General features: G+C 32.6%; 2 protein-coding genes across 2 annotated transcripts; one reads left to right on the top strand and one right to left on the bottom strand.

Moving 5' to 3' along the window:
* Positions 1–6,534: 6,534 nt before the first annotated feature.
* LOC109009609 (acetylglutamate kinase) lies at positions 6,535–7,923 on the bottom strand. The gene has a single exon (XM_018990166.2). It carries the CDS (start codon positions 7,802–7,804, stop codon positions 6,764–6,766), a length of 1,041 nt encoding a protein of 346 aa, XP_018845711.2. The 5' UTR covers positions 7,805–7,923; the 3' UTR covers positions 6,535–6,763.
* A 3,912-nt stretch (positions 7,924–11,835) lies between these two features.
* On the top strand, positions 11,836–17,724 carry LOC109009608 (aspartate--tRNA ligase 2, cytoplasmic). Its single transcript, XM_018990165.2, has 10 exons — positions 11,836–12,464; positions 12,977–13,087; positions 13,326–13,439; positions 14,291–14,581; positions 14,653–14,763; positions 14,883–14,936; positions 15,821–15,900; positions 16,029–16,144; positions 16,948–17,062; positions 17,411–17,724. Exons 1-10 carry the CDS (start codon positions 11,907–11,909, stop codon positions 17,535–17,537), a joined length of 1,677 nt encoding a protein of 558 aa, XP_018845710.1. The 5' UTR covers positions 11,836–11,906; the 3' UTR covers positions 17,538–17,724.
* Positions 17,725–17,919: the final 195 nt, after the last annotated feature.

Raw genomic sequence — 17,919 nt, 5'->3', positions numbered from 1 at the left:
TTTTCAACACTCCTGCTTGCTTAACTATACTTATCTACTTAAAAAATAGTTTTTTTTTTATTTGTTGCAAGTATTGGATGAGAAAATAGCACTGTATGATTGAAAAATATTATTGTGATTGACTTAGAGTCGTTTGAATATTTATAATATTTTAATATATCTGTAAATAATTATAAAATTGTTTGAGTTAAAATATTTTATTAAATTTTAAAAAATGAGAAATAATAAATTGAATAAAATTATTATAAAGTTACGAAATTGTTTGAATCTAATTTTTTAATATTATTTTTATTTTAAATTTTGAAAAATAATTATTATTTTTTATGTTTTATTTGATAGTTTGATAAAATTGTAATGATTAAATAAACATTTTAAAATTTTAAAATTAAATAATATTTTTATATTTAAGTAATACTTAAGAACAAAATATACGAGAATACTTGATAATAGTTATATTGTCAAATGGATCTTAAATCTATTTAATGATAGCGAATCCAATTTCTAATGAAGAGTATTTAGTAAACTTGCGTTATGCTAGATTTAGGGTAATATCGTATTTAGTAAACTCGCGTTATGTTAGATTTAGGATGATATCTATAAATGTTAATAACAGTATTATATGAATAGTATTAGGTACAAATTTTAAATACACATATTTTATGCATGCAATTTATAAAAAATGGATCTCACAGCAAAAATAATATATTTTTTTACACTATTAGAGATGGAGTCTACTTATTTATAAATGAACTGTGTGTAACTTATCAATCCGAAACTTATACAAATTATTATTCGAGTTATATATTGTTTGTAGGTTTTCCAACAGCCATAATCATCTTTTGAGATGTCGGTCAAAGCTTGCAAGATGGGAAAATTACAACAAAATGCCCTCGTGGGAGACTTCAATACCCAAGTTAGACCTGAGAGGATAAAAGTTTAGAGCTTAATATAGAGAGAATTAGCTTTTCATATAAGTGATTTTATATGATATATTATATTTATTCTATAATAAAAATATTTTTACAATTGAACATATCGTATCAAACCATATTAGTTCAAGAATTTATTTTTATAACTTTTTTGTGTATAAATCATTTATCTATAAAAGAGTCATTAAAGATGATACATGTAGCCAATAAGTTACTTGCACGGATTCACCTAGTTTTATTTTCTATGGCAAAGTTTATCATTTGTTAAGTCATGGAGTGTGGTTAATACGTACAGGTCCTTTGATGCAATTAATGTCTTTTTAGCAGAGTATGACGCCACGTCGTTTAAGAGTAATAGCACAAACTCTAAATATATAAGTATTGTACAAACTTTTTATAAGAATGTAGGCCTGATCAATAAAAAATGACTTCTTCGCACTTTTTTTTCTTATATTTTTTCTTTTATGGTGAAGTCAACTTTTTTTAAGAATGGCTTAGTACGATATTTGTATATTTGGTATATATATATTTTTTTTAGCTTATTGGACATGGACTATTAATGCATCTCACTTTATCCCATTTGGATTTAGAGTTTATCTCAATTCGTTTCATCTCATATAATCATTTCAATTTTTTCAAATTATCATACAATATATAATTAATTAATTAATTTTTTAAAATTTTAAAATAATAATAATATTAAAAAATAATATTTTATTTAACTTTCATCTTAACTTATCTCATCTGAACTCACTATCCAAACATTATCTTACTTTTGCGGGTTACCTCCCTTCGTTGAGTCGCAAGCATTCCTCGTTGGGTGATGGGCGATTCCCTGCCTTTCAGGTCTTCATGTCTCGCCTATCTAATTTTTTAAAGTTATGTTTAGTTGTTAGAATGATATCAATTCATCTAAAATCAATTATCAATGAGACTCCTTATTTTTTTAACTTTCCATTAAAATGTATGTCTGGTTTATATAGTGAGATGAAATGAGATGATCAATAGATAATATTGAAATTATTTGTGAATAGTTATGAAATGGTCTGAGTTAACATGTTTTATAAGAGGTTTTGGAAAATGAGCGAGAAAAAAATATTAAAAAGTTACAAAATTATTATAATATAATTTTTATTTTGAGTATTTGAAAATTTTAAATTGTGTTTTGTGTTTTATTTAAAAGTTTAGAAAATTTATAATGATTAAGTAATTATTAAATGAAAAAATTTGAAAATTTAAAATTGAAAAATATTTATAGTATTTGAATATCGATATGCAATGAAACGAGATTCCATTAATTAGGAGGATTTTGTTATCCAAACCAGGCCTTAAACCTATCTCAATTTAATTCATACATTTAAATATATATATTAATTTATTTATATTCAAATACATCTTAATAAAATTCATAAAATATTTGAAATTATCACGTTCATTATACTCCACCTTACTTTTCTCAAACGTGGTGCTCAAACTTCTTGTCCACCTAGACATGTGCTCACAGGCCTTCAGCTACCTCGGATTGGATTTTGTACTCAACACATCTTAACCATTTTACGGGTTTGATAAATAATTTATTAACTTTGATATTATTTGCGGCCAATTAATTTATACAATGGTATATTCAAAATAGATTAATTTAAATAGCAATATACACTTCAAGTGATGAAGAAAGTAACCCAATTGAAGGTGGCAATGGTGGATAATCATAATTAATTGCCTTCTAAATTGAAAAGTTAAATAAATATAAGAAGAAAAACTAAAAGTTTGGAAAGTTCTGTCTTGAAATAAAAAATAAATTTTATTATTATATGCATTTGCTTGAATTATGCATTTATTAGTTGAAGTTTTTTATTTTTTAAATCTGGATACATACTTTTATTCATTGAAAACTCTTGAGTTCAACTCACATAAAATGTTTGATTCTTGCCAAATATTATTGCTGCACCCAATCAATTGTACTTATAAAACATTATTGCCAAACACTAGCACTTGCATTTGCAAGCATACAATAGATTATTTTGGGTGATATTGAATCTAATATGCATATTTTCTATGACTGCCCTTTAACTAGTTATGACTGTTTGGGTGCATTTCTTGATAATAAATTTGATGTATCGTCATTAATTTTAAAACCATTTTGAGGTGATGCAATCTTTATACATAAAACCATAAAAATTTATACTCATTTCCTATACTCTTTTTTAATATTATATTTGAATATAATATGCAAAACTAGTTAATGATCTTTTTGATTTTTTGGGTGCAAGAATTGATAATGGACTATTATTTGGTGTGAGATTAAATCACTTATGAGAATACTGTGCTGCTGATTTTATAACTCATTTATTGTAATTTTGTGTTTGGTAATGTAATTTATAAATACCATTAGTGTAATTTATAAATACCATTATTATAATATATAGTGGATTGCATTGTAATGCATATATAGATGAATATTTATTTTTATTTTTTTGTTGTTTCACATGCATTTAGTATTTGTAGAACACAAATATTATGTGATTCATGAACTTGATTTATTATAACTTTTTTTAATAAAATAAAGGCTTTTACTTAAAAAAAAAAATTGGGTATAACCCGAATTTTCGGATTTAAAAAATAGGATCAATCCGGGTTCCCGCCTTGGCCTGACCCGGACCAACCCAGTCCGGATTTAAAATATAAGTTTCAGTATGGATATACCTGTGTTCTCAAGTCGGAATCTAATGAACACCCCTATATACTTGCAAGTGCTCATAGACTTTGCTTTGTTAAAGAGTTATAATTTAATCACGGCGGACCCAAAATCAAATGGACACTGTCTACTTATCCTCAAAATAATGTATTATTCGTATCAAAGACGACGAGTAACTAGCCGTAATAAAGTTGTGATGCCTAAACATATATGTGATTTTTTGATAAATACTAGTGGATTGTCTTTTTAAATTACAAGTTTTTTGTTATGAAATATTTTAAGAATTGTCATATTTTTTTAGATTGTCTTTTGACTTTTGACCAGGAGGGAAAATTTTCGAATTTTTTTCTAAAATAATTTTATATTAGAATTAGTTAAAGTAGATAAATAAAATTAAAAAGTTTTTTGGATTATTTGAATATAATTTGCTATGAGTATTTTTATTTTAAAACTTGTAAAAATTGTATTAATTATGGTATCCGGAAGTTGAAAACTTAAAAATAATTTTGTTTCTTTTAATTTTAAAGATGTTTGACACGTATTTTTAAAAAAAAAAACTCATTAAACCAAACATACCCATCAGATTTTTGAAAAAAGAAATTATTGGAACTAAAAAATTAGATGATATGTAAATAGTAAAGGAATTGTTTTTTGAAATTGTTTGAATTAAAATATTTTATAGAATTTTAAAAAATAGTAAAAAAAGTTGAATAAAAATATTATAAAGTTAAAATATTGTTAGAATATAATTTTTTTAATATAATTTTTATTTTAAGATTTTAAAAAGTTAATTATTTGTTATGTTTTACTTAAAATTTTAAAAAAATTGTAATGATTAGATTAAAAAATTAAAAATTAAAAATTAAAAATATTTGAATATTACGATAAAATAAAATGAAATGAGATTAAAATATATTGCCATCCAAATGAAGTCTTAGGTAAGATTTGGATAGTGAGTTGAGATAAAAGTTAAATAAAATATTATTAAAATATAATTTTTTAATATTTTTAATATTTATTATTTAAAAAAATAAATTATTTATTATATTTTATATAAAAATTTATAAAGATAATAATGATCAGATGAGTCCGAGCATTAACCGCGATCTCCAACCCGAGGTAAATCTTATTCAGGCGGGAAAGTCCCAAAAACTTGCAGAGCATAGTCTCCTTCAACTTCCAATCTCCATCCATCTGGTTGAGAACAACTATCGTCCTCTTTGTTTCTATTTCTAAAAGCTCTACATCGTTGAATCTATAAGCAGCAGTCGCCGGACCCGTGCTTAGACGACGAGAGAGGCTGCTGAGCAAGAAATTCTGCCAATGGCGAAAGAAGGAAGCGCGGAGGAGCCGGTGGTGGTTCCGGACGAGTATTTTTTCCAATCGGAGCTTGTGCATTATACTATTGTTCATTGTGTCTGGTAGCGTACCGTGCACTGCATTCCATTTTTTGAATCAAATTTCCCATTATATTATTATGTGTACTTATTAGATTCTAAATTATATTTCTCACTAAAACCGTGATTTCACATGGGTTTCTTCAGAATCTGTCCCAAGATTCAGTTGACAACATGGTCCCAAATGCAATTTTGCTTTAGCGATTTCAAGCCGTGCCTTCTGATGCTACGGGACGACGCAAAACTTCTGTCAGCTATGGTAGCTGAATTGAATCCGGCGACGCCGTCAGATAAATTTCCTGCATATTTGGTCATCATATCTGTTGATTCTCATTGTTGTGTTTTTTAACTGCTGTAGAGAAAGTCATAATGAATGATTGAAGTTACTCAAAGATTTTAAGTATGGATCTAGAAACTGAGATCATACTTCTACGTACACAAACAATCAGAAGAAGTGAATTAATTCCAAAACGTACTAAAATCCAAAACACTTTCGGTTTTGCTTTCAAGTTCTAACGTTCTATTGCAAACTTACAAACTCATCGATTTTGTCGTTCAAGCGTTCTTCTATAGATTGTTACATCCCTTTAATCTGACGTAGAAGGCCTGAATTATTTTCAGGGAACACAGCCTGCAAGTCATCGAATGATTCTGATGCACGGTTGACTGCACTTTGTAAGAAACTTGCTATGTGGTGGTCATGGACTTATGGGTTAGTTGTCAAGGCAAGCAGTCTTCCCTGTACTCGATATTATTTTATCCCCTTCATAAATTAAACAGGATGAGCTAACAATTAGGACTTAAAAAAAGGGACTTTTCTCCCCTTTTACTGCAGGTAGCTGAAGGGAATATTCAACTAATGGCAGCTAAGGGGTATTTAACCATGAACTGCTCATTTTTAAGATGACAATGTTTATGTGATACACTCTCAAAAGGGAAGATTCCCCACTTTTTTGTGATACTTCCTCGTTATATGAATGATGCCAGCGCTTTAAAACCAGCAAATCAAATGTATTGCTATCGCAAAGTTGAGATAGGAGGAGAAGGAAATGGGACTTCCTCTTGGTAAGTTTTGAATGTACTAGGAAAGTAACATAACAGTAGCGAGATGCTTATGCTCTTAAGTTTCAGTTTTCAAGTATTTTTAGACCTGTTTACTCTTTATCGCTCTACATTCGCCTGAAAATCCCACTATATGTGAGGAAGTTATCATTGTTGATCGTGACTTCAATTTATAATTCAGAAAGGGTGAAACTACTACAGAGAGAAGTCACGAAAGGAAGGTGGTGAACGGGGGAAGAAGGAATGACACTGCCTCTAAAGTCTAATATAGAGGCCAAGAGAAGGACACCGACCGAAAAGGAAGTTCTGCTAAACGAGGAGGTGACTCAGGGTTAGTTGCACTGAAAGTGTGATGTGATTCGAGACGTGAGGTATTGACGATGAGGATGAGAACGATGAATGCTGTGACCTGAGATTAACCGCATATATATTACTCGTACTTCCCTCCAACTTCAAAAAATAAGGATATGATTATTAGTTGCCTCAATTTCTCATCAGCAAATTGTTCAGTTTGCCACAAACATAGTCACAGAACACCATCATAGAGATTTTCGAAGCATTACAAGCCACATAACATAACCCAAATCCGCAAGTAATTGAGATTTCCATTTCGATTTCCAATTCCTCATGCATGCATCAAAGACCAAAAGAAAGAACATTAAAACCGAGTCGCATTTTTATTACCCAGTGATCATAGTTCCGGCCCCTTTATCTGTCATAATCTCCAAGAGCAACGAGTGCGGCACCCTCCCGTCGATGATACTCGCAGTCCTCACACCTTGGGCGAGCGATCGAACGCAGCAATTCACCTTGGGAATCATCCCACCACCGACCTTCCCCTCCTCAATCATCTCCTTCACCCGGCTAATATTTATTACTTTCACCAAGCTGGTCGGATCCTCGCGGTCCCTCAAAATCCCCGGCACGTCGGTCAGAAGGATCAACTTCTCGGCCCCCAATGCCGCGGCCAATTCTCCAGCCACCGTGTCCGCGTTTATGTTGTACGGTTGTCCCGACTCGTCCGCCGCCACCGAAGTCACCACTGGGATGTGGCCACTGTCGACTAGTGGCCGCAGGACGTTGGGATCCACGCGGGCCACCTCGCCGACGAATCCCAATTGGGCGGAGTTCGGGCTGGGCCGGGCAGTCAGGAGTTGGCCATCCATGCCTGAGAGACCGACCGCGGTGGCGCCGGCCCTGTTGATCAGGGACACCAAATGTTTGTTGACTTTCCCGACCAACACCATGGAGACGATCTCCATGGTTTCGGAGTCCGTAACCCGAAGACCGTCGCGGAAGACGGCCTCGATGTTGAGGCGCTTGAGCCAGAGGTTGATCTCGGGGCCACCGCCGTGGACCAGGACTGGGCGGAGGCCCACGCAGGCGAGGAGGACGAGGTCGTTGACGACGGAGGCCTGTAGGGCCTGGGACTTCATGGCTGCGCCCCCGTATTTGACCACGATGGTCTTGCCCCGGAATTTCTGGATGAAGGGTAGGGCTTCCGACAGAATGTCGACTCGGAACTGACCTGGGGTGACCGACTCAGCATGGCGGTGCTCTTCGGCCGAGTTTGTGATTGAGAAAGAGCGTGCTTTGGGAGATTGAGAGTGGAGAAATGGGAAGGCCAAGATAGGGTTTTTGGGTTTTGGTGTTGCTATTCGCGGTTTTGAGGAGAACGAGGAAGATGAGCAGTGGTTTATTAGGGATTTTGCCGTCAACATCTTCACAAGGACGTGAGGGAGGGAGTGATGGCAAATAAGAGGAGGGTTCTCTCTGTGTCTCTCTTTTGGCCAGACAAAGCAAGACTGGAATCTAATACCGATCAGTGGAAAATTAATAGGTCTTTAGAAGTATCATAATCTCTTTTTATATTTAATTCGCATATATGCTCGTTAGTCGTTTTCCAACTTCAGACGCAAAGATTTTTGTGACCCGAAGTATGTTTTTGGTTAATTCTATCTTTGAGTTGTGATATATTCCGTAGTACGTATTTTTAATGCTCTTTACTGATTTAATTGGTTGTTTCAAAATTTTTTAATATAAAATAATTATTTTAATCAATCATATCAAGAAATTATACAAAAAATACGTAAAAATAATTATACATAAAATTTTTATTAAATTCTTAGATATAAGAATAGACTAATGTTACGTACAATTATAGAATATACAAATATTGTTCAAAAGTAAAATTTATTATTAAAAAATTATATTTTTAATACAAATTTTATATTTATTTTTTTAAAAAAAATTATACAATATTTGTGTATTGACTGTAAATGTTATTTTTAATAAGGATATAGTATTTTTTTCTTCATCGGTATTCGGTAAAGATGCAAGAATACAGTACTCGAAGCTTTATCCCTCAAATCCAGCCTGTCGCACTCGCAGCGGTTTTTGCAAATTTTGTTTTCTCAGCACAGTGGTTTTACAAGTTGCATTTTAAAGGCTTCCTCCTGTCAAATTTTCAAAAAATAGAAAATCATCCTGTCCAATTTATTAAACTCAAATGCCTCCTCGAAGCTTGTCAAAGGCACATATTATAAGAGACCCTCATTATTACTATATCAATGGGATTGAATTAAGGTGTTCAAATCAATAGAGACAAACTTTTAGATGTTAGATAAAAAAAAACTAATTAATGGTAAACTAATATATTAATTTTATTAAAAATATCTATTTTATGTGCCTAAACAATCAATTTTGAAGAAAAACGTTTGTTTTTTAGTAAATTTTATCTTCATATATATATATATATATATATATATATATATATATACTAGTGGTGATAAACGTGCAAAGCACGTTTGCCACATCTATCAAATTAAAAAAAAAAAATATATATAACTTTGAATATTAAAATATTTTAATGTATACAAATAAAATTATTATTTATTTATGTTCATCATTTATTATGAAATTTAAATTATATTAAAAATTCAAATTAATTAGATAATTTTTTTCTTAAAAATGTACAGTAAAATTTTATTATTTATTTAATGATAAAAAATTAGTATTTTAATTATCTATTTTATGTTAGTTTAAATCAATATTTAAACTTCTATCTTTAGATTAAATCTGAAAATTAAAGATGAAGAGTTGTAATTTAAAACCTATAAATCAATATTTTTCCCCACCTTTCATTTCTCTCTCTCTTTCATTCCCCACGCATAATTGTGGTATTACGTCGCACATTGACATTCACACAGACGAACCTAAAAAGAAACAAAAAAACAAAACAAACATGAAAAAAAAAAAAAAAACCTCTTTACTGTTCATAACAGTAATGAACAGTATATGAATATGCGAAAAAAAAAACCACACAGCTTATTTACTATTCATTACTGTTGATTAACAGTAATAGGATAGCCTCTTTTAAGATATCGACAAATAAATATATATATATATAAATTGAAGTTAATTTTAAGTGTATGATAGAATATTTATATTTTAATTATCTATTTTATGTTAGTTTAAATCAATATTTAAACTTCTACCGTTAGATTAAATCTGAAAATTAAAAACGATATATCACTTTTAGTATTACTCTATAAAAGTCTAAATAACTTAAATAAAAATCTAAAAAATACTTATCACACAAATTTGATCCAATCAATTCAATTATATATACTTGCTTTTACAAATTCTAATATAATCACTAAAAATTCAAGAATTATAAATAACAATTACATAACAATTCGACTATAAAGCAAGCATTTGACAGAAGTAATAATTTATTTTACTCTTTAGATAAATACAAAAAAAAGTCTATTTAAAGAGAAAGAGATAATATAAACATTTGCGGAAAAAAACATGCGAAAAAAAAAAAAAAAAACTTTACACTGTTCATTATTGTTGATGAACGGTAATAAAGGTAATATAAACAATTGTAGAAAAAAAAAAAAAAAAAACTCTACACTGTTCATTACTGTTGATGAACAGTAATATCAACAGTAATGAACAGTACCTGCATAGCCACTTTTAAGTTATAGCGCAACATCAACAGTAATAAACAGTACCTGCATAGCCACTTTTAAGTTATAGCGCAAGGCGCAGATATCTATTCAGAATGATGTTACTATAATTCAATTATCATCATAGCTCGAAAAACGAAAGACAAAGCCCGGCATACTAAAAACAATGAATATTAAGAAAAATGAATTTCTTCATATAATATTCATATGTACAAAAATACAAAAGACAAAATGAATTTTAAGAAAAAGGTATTTCATTTTGTACAATAATACTTAGGCCCCGTTTGAATACAGAAACAGTTTCATTTTATATTATTTTATCATTATAAATTTTTAAATTTTTATACAAAATATAATAAACAATTCAACTTTTTAAAATATTAAAATATTAATAATATTAAAAAATAATATTTTAACAATATTTTATTCAACTTTTAACTTTTATCTAAAATCATTTTATTTAATTTTACTATCCAAACGGAGCTTTAATCTCATTTTATCATTGAAATCTATGTATTAATTGGTTTTTAGCTTTGTAAACGCGACATACTTTTTTATATGAAAAATTCTAAACATAAGCCCCACACTTTGCAAATTCAATATGAAATATGAGGATAAAAAAGTAAAATCACATATTTTTAAGTGGGTGTGCAGGGTGTGGGGCTTCTGTATAGCACAACTCTTTTTATATTATCCAATTTTGTCGATATACAATTTTTGTAATGTTGTAGTTAACAGACTCGCATTTGGTATATTGTTGCCGATATTAAAATTCATTTTATATTTAACCAATATAATTATATTATTTCATTAAAAACGTTATTTTAATTTTCAAAGTGATGATGATTTCAATTTTTACAATATTATAAATCACAAAAAAATAATACTATACACTAGTCTTATCTTATTTTGATCATATTAAATAATATATAATATATTTATCACGAAAAAGTATGTAATAAATAATTATTTAATAATAATAAATATACTATATTATATTTAATAAAATAATAATATGATGTATAAAATTTTTTATCACGAAAAACATGGGGTTATACTTGTACCAAAAACATGGGATTTTGTAGGAAATGATGAAATTTTGAGAGGACGAAAATTGGAATTAGGATCTGGAATCTGTAACGAGCAAATTGCATTTTTAAGAAGAGTTTTGCTATACAACTTTTATTATACTCTATATTTCATATTTTTTTAAATTTTTAATATTTTTTTAATATTTTTTTAGAATTTATTTTTTTTAAATTATTTCAAATTTTCTATTCTTTATTTATGTAATAAATATTTGATAAAATTAAAAAAATATATAATATATAGAGTGTGAAGAAGTTGTGAAGATTTATTTTTCGAAAAAATCATGCATATTTTTTATAAGAATAAATATAGATATAAGTCATTATTAAAAACATCTATTTTACATACATAATATGACATTATATAGATCATATATATTTTCAAATAAATATTAAAAACAATTAATTAAAAATAATCATATAATAAATATAAAATATACACTATTATAATAGCCTCTAGCATTCCTAATTACCACCATTCACGCTGCACTTTACAAAGAGAAAATATACTTACAATTGTGAATTGCGTAACCGTCGCGTAATCGCTTTGAAAAAAATGAATAAAATATAGGATCCACATGAAAAAAATTAATTTTTTAATAATGAACCCCACTCTTTTTCAAAGCGATTACGCGGCAGTTACGCACTTCACAGTTGTACGTAGAATTACTCATTTACAAAACCCTGACCGCGTTCTTCATAGTTCCTTCTGTAAAGCGTCACAAGCAGAGAGACCTAGGAATCTTTCTACTCGTTCAACCATGTCCTCCGCCGAATCTCAATCTCCGTCATCCGGCGCCGTGCCAGAGCAGCCGCCGCCGCCTCACAACCAGCAACAACAAGAAGAAGACGAATCTTCCAAATCTCAGAGCAAGAAAGCCGCCAAGAAGGAAGCCGCCAAACAGGAGAAGCTCCGCCGCCGCCAGGAAGCCGCATTGGAATCCGCCGCGCAGTCACTCTCCGTCGAGGACGACCCGCTCTCCTCCAACTACGGCGATGTCCCGCTCCAGGAGCTCCAATCGAAGGTTGCCGCCGACGTCCAGGAATGGACAGAGGTCGGTACGCTGACCGAGGCGCTGAGGGACCGGTACGTCCTAGTGCGTGGGCGCGCGCAGGCGATCCGCGCCGTCGGGAAGAACATGGCCTTTCTGGTCGTCAGAGAGAAGGGGTTCACCGTCCAGTGCGTCGTTACGGCGCAGCCTGACTCCGTGAGCCGCCAGATGGTGAAGTACGCCGCCGGGCTGAGCCGCGAGTCGATCGTGGACATCGAAGGGGTAGTCTCCGTGCCCACTGTTCCCATTAAAGGCGCCAGTCAGCAGGTTAGCTATCGATGCTCCGGGTTTATATATGAATGCTCTCATACTTGTGAATGCACAGAGGTATGTTGTGATTCATACGATTCCCCTGGAAGAGTGCGTTATACTGTTTTTCATTCAAAACGAACGAGGAATATAGCATGCATATTTTTTTTATAGGTAGCATACACTTGCACAAAATTTGCACATCTATTCACTCAATTTTCAGATATACGAAGTTGATCATGTGAAGCACAGAAGAAATGGGTTCATGTTTGATTCTTAAGCTGCGGTTGGCCATGTGTGGATAAAGTAGCAAACTTGAACTGTTGGCGATCAATGACCTTAACTTGGTTTGCATTTATCATGTATAAATTGGTCGAAGTAGGTAGAATGCAGATCGTCTGTGAAAAAGATTGAAGGAAGTTTTCCATTTAAGTAGTTAGGACTGAGGTGGTTTCACAAATATTTTTAATATATATATATATATATATTTTTATTATATTGATGGATAAGAGTTTTATATATCCCTGAAGGTTGAAGTTCAAGTGCGGAAAATATTTTGTGTTAACAAGGCTATGCCAACCTTACCCATCAATATTGAAGATGCTGCTCGCAGTGAAACTGAAATTGAAAAGGCTTTGCAGGTACACTCACATATAATGCGCCCTCTCTCTCTCTCTCTCTCTCTCTCTCTCTCTCTCTCTCTCCTGTGCATTTCAACTATTTTTTTGTACTGAGCTTTGCTTAAAGCTATTTTCCTTGACTATTAAAACTTATTGGCCATTTCTATGTATAAGTTTTTACAAAGTGAGAAATAGTGCAAAAGGCACAACACAAGTACTTCTATGTATAATTTGTTAATTGATTACATGATGGGTGCAGGCTGGAGAACAACTCGTTCGGGTTAACCAGGATACTCGTTTGAACTACAGAGTTCTTGACATGCGAACACCTGCCAATCAAGGAATTTTTCGCATTCAGTGTCAAGTTGGAAATGCAAGTTCCTGCCCTTTCTGGATCATGTTCTTTAAAAAAAAAAATCAGCCAGTCATACTTGATGGATTTTTTGTCACAACATTATGCGGCATGCTAAGTATGATAGGCAATGCTATTTATTGTGGCAAAGTTTTCCACAACTTGCTTGATGCATAATTCTAGTTTCCCCCGATAATTTTTCCTACTCTGTGTGTGATTACAAGTTGCCATTGGCTGGAAAATAAGGGAAGGAGGAAAGGCATGAGAGAATCAATTGGTTTGTGAATGAAAGAAGATTATTCTTGTCTCACATTCCCTCCAGTCCCAACATAAATTAATGGCAGATTGTGAGTTGTATTTTGTCTCATATTTTTTATTGACTTATAGTAACTTTCTCAAGAAAGATTAGTTAATAAATGATTTTTTTGAAAGATTAAGTAGTAATTGATGATGCTATAAATCACTCGAATTGGGGAAGTTTTTGATGATTACCTTATTGGGGTGTCAGGACTCAAAAGGGCAAACCTTATTTTGTAGCTCTATGTCTACCCATGCTCCTTTGTGTAGTAATGCTTTTTGTTACTTTCTTCTTTATTTAGTATGGGAAAATTAAGTACCAAGAAAGGGTATTGAAACCTTCAGTTTATGCCTCCAGAAACAAACCAAGCCTTTTGGTTTTTTAAAAGAGCTTGGTGAGTATATATATTCTGTCCAAATTCCGTGTGTGCTTTAGAAGACTCTGCTATATTTGACCTACTTATCATCCCCCTCCTTTCTCTCCCTAAAGTTTTGGCAAATTTGATCGCTGGTTTTCATTTTTATGAGAATACTCCTAAGCTGAACAATGCTTAATTAGTTACAATACCATGCAGGTATTTAGACAATTCTTATTATCTGAAGACTTTGTTGAAATCCACACTCCAAAATTAATTGCTGGCTCAAGTGAAGGTGGTGCTTCTGTCTTTAAATTGGACTATAAAGGGCAACCTGCATGCCTGGCTCAATCACCTCAGCTTCACAAGCAAATGGCAATTTGTGGTGATTTTGGACGTGTTTTTGAGATTGGTCCAGTTTTCAGAGCGGAGGATTCATATACTCATCGGCATCTATGCGAGTTTACAGGTCTTGATGTTGAAATGGAGATTAAGAAGCACTATTTTGAGGTAGAATCGAATTTTGAGTTTGTTTCTAATCAGCATCTAAGTGTAGTGATTCCCTGTAATTTGCTGTGCAGGTTATGGATATTGTGGACCACTTATTTGTTACTATGTTTGACACATTGAACAAGAATTGCGCGAAGGAGCTTGAAGCAGTGGGGAGACAATATCCATTTGAGCCTTTGAAGGTCGTCATTCATTATTAGTTTTGAATACTTGGAATACCCTGATTTTAACATTTTGTGTGCTATTGAAGTCTTAACTCTTGTCTCTATCTTGAATCTGGTTGTTAACATTTACATTGCAGTACCTGCGAAGTACTCTGCGGCTTACTTTTGAAGAAGGCATCCAGATGCTTAAGGTGATGATTGTTTTTTTATAGCATTGTGTCACCTCTATGTAGAAACTAATAAGATGATCAAGGCATCCGTGACTTTAAACAATAATGAAATCATTGAATTGGGGTTAATGTGCATGTGTCTGGGTGTTTCGTTGATGTGTAGGAGTCCAGGGTTTGTAACAGTTGGGGGAAATCCCCACTGGATCTACTGTGTTACTTACATGTTTGAACATTTTGATCGATAAATTAGACATGAATCCTCTCATTAGAATAGAGTTAAACCCTTATTTCCATGTGTTTTCCGTAAGTTTATCCTCCTATATACAGTAGCAAATAACATGGTGTTTAGCAGTTTCACAAACAATTATGTTAACGGTACCTTCTCGGTGCAGAAATTAATAGGATTTGCAGATTCTCTTTTAAGTCCATATCCATGGTTCTTCTTTTAAACAATATACGAGAAGAAGTGTCAACTTTATGGTATGTCTTATCAAACCATCTTTTTAACTGGTGAGTTAACTATCTGGCCCTTGGAGTCACATTGTGCTCTTGAGTGGTAGTTCTCTGATGCGGTTAATATTTTCCCCACCTCAACTCTTAGGACTTGAAGAATGGGCCATGGAGGACTCTTTATGGGTTAAAATGCTGTTCTTTCTTATGATTTATTTTTGGCCGTAAATTTTCCTGTTTAATTAGAAATTTCAAAACATGAAAGCAAAAGGTGGGAATGAGTGACAGAAAAACAGTTATAGTATCTTCTGCTTCCAGTAATTGGAAACTTGTGGTGCTTATGCTTAATAACTCTAGTGCATGGCTTGCTTCTAGTTGAAAGTTCTGGGCTTGTATGATTTTTTAATAAACAAAAAAGGCAATGCTGATTGCCGAACTTTGTCTTGTCTACACAGGAGGCTGGAGTAGAAGTTGATCCTCTTGGCGACCTAAATACTGAGGCAGAAAGAAAGTTGGGACAGCTTGTTTTGGAGAAGTAATCGTTCTTGAATTTCCATCCTGCCCCTACTGTTTATGTTGTTCTTTTGTTGTCTTTCTTAAAGAAATTCTATTATTGATGATGTAGCTCTGTAAGTTACAAGCAGATTTTGTTTATCATTATAGGTATGGCACTGAGTTCTACATCCTTCATCGTTACCCTTTGGCTGTTAGGCCCTTCTATACGATGCCTTGCTTTGATAATCCAACTTACAGTAACTCATTTGATGTCTTCATTCGAGGTAAATTATCGACTATTAGATCAGAACTATTGTTGCACTTCTATTTTAAACTTTTGCTGGTTTGTTTTTAGTATTTTGTGCTATTGATGGTATGTCATATCATTTGTTTGTATAGCATGGATACTCTGTGTGTGTGGGCGCACGTGTGTAGCAGCAGTTTGGTAACCTTTCAATCTCACCGCACCAGTTTGGTAGCAGCAGTTTTGAACATTGGGCATGCTTAGACTCTTACCACACCTTGCTCTTATCTTAGAGATGAGGACATAATGATGCGTGTAACAGCAATTAGAATAACCCTTCTAGTAGTTGGTTCAGATCTGAACCTAAGACATACCATAGCCCACTGCACACTCCAAAAAAACCTTTCAATGGATCATGAGTTTAACTAAAACACTTCTTAGTAAATTGTGTTATAAAGTCATATACCAATTGTGTTATAAAGTCGTATACTTTTGGGTGAAACAATGTGAATTGGGATGTGGTGAAGAAATAGTTAAGTGGAATGCCTCAATTTGAAATTTTGTACATCAGATGTTATGGAGGAAGCTTGAAGAGAGCATTTTCAATGGTGGAGCCTCAAATTAGGATTTTGCTTTGCCACAATTAGGCCTCTTTCTATAAAAGGATTCATATTCTTTCATGATAAATTAGAGCAAGACGAGTAGGAAAGCCAAATTCGCAATTGCCAAAGTAGCAGCTGCTATCATTTTTTTTATATGAGCAACTGCTGTCATTTACTCATCTCAATTAAGTTTCTTCTTTTGTTTCATTATATCAATTTACTTTTTTTCCTTGTCCCCTAGGTGAGGAAATAATTTCGGGAGCTCAGCGTGTACATGTACCTGAATTCTTAGTGGAACGTGCACAGGCATGTGGAATTGATGTTAAGACAATATCAACATATATTGATTCTTTTAGGTAATATTCTGCTTCTCATTGATCTTTAGTTTTCCATAATTGCAGGTTTAGTTAACGCAGTCACTTTCCATTGGTGTCCATTCTAATAAAATCAGCTACTTTATACGTATAAAAACCATACAGAATTCTGTGTAGCTCCCAGAATTCTTCTGCCCTGTGTGCATATGAAAGGGGCAAAACCAGATAAAATATTTTGACCTGTAATAGGGCCGTGCACTTAATTTGCTTCTCGAGTTTGTTAATTCAGAAGCTTTTTTTCCCCCAAGGTGTTTGTGGGAATATTCTGCTTAATATTTTGGAAACAAAGTGTTCGGACTGACTGAAATATCATAATGTTGGTCTTTACAGATATGGCGCACCTCCACATGGTGGGTTTGGAGTAGGGTTGGAACGCGTGGTGATGCTTTTCTGTGGTTTGAATAACATCCGGAAAACTTCTCTTTTCCCTCGTGACCCACTTAGGATCGCTCCGTAATAGTCTATTGCAGCTGTGGTGGACACCCTGAATTTACATATTGCCTTTCTTTATTTGCAGCTTTTTGTAACAATTAAAGTGTTTGTAATCGGTCAGTACATTCAGAAACATGTTGCATTTTTATTGGAGAATTTCAATCGGATTTTTGCAACGATCATTTTTTAAAATAATAATTAAAAAATTGGTCTGACGATGATGGTAGGTTACCTTAAACGAGAGAGAGAGAGAGAGAGTACAATTCCTGGAGAACTGTTTCGGATGGTTTCCTTCTTTGCATTAATCTCACAAGGCTGTGAAAATAAACTGGAGAACTGGAAAATCCATGTGGATCGGTTTGTTTGCTCTAATTTTGGATCCGTTCGGTTTAGGATCCATTCTTCTA

Source organism: Juglans regia, chromosome 11 (genome assembly GCF_001411555.2).
Source record: "Juglans regia cultivar Chandler chromosome 11, Walnut 2.0, whole genome shotgun sequence".
Classification (NCBI taxonomy): domain Eukaryota; kingdom Viridiplantae; phylum Streptophyta; class Magnoliopsida; order Fagales; family Juglandaceae; genus Juglans; species Juglans regia.
The sequence above is the reverse complement of the archived record's forward strand: the minus strand, read 5'-3'. Positions and strand labels throughout refer to the sequence as shown.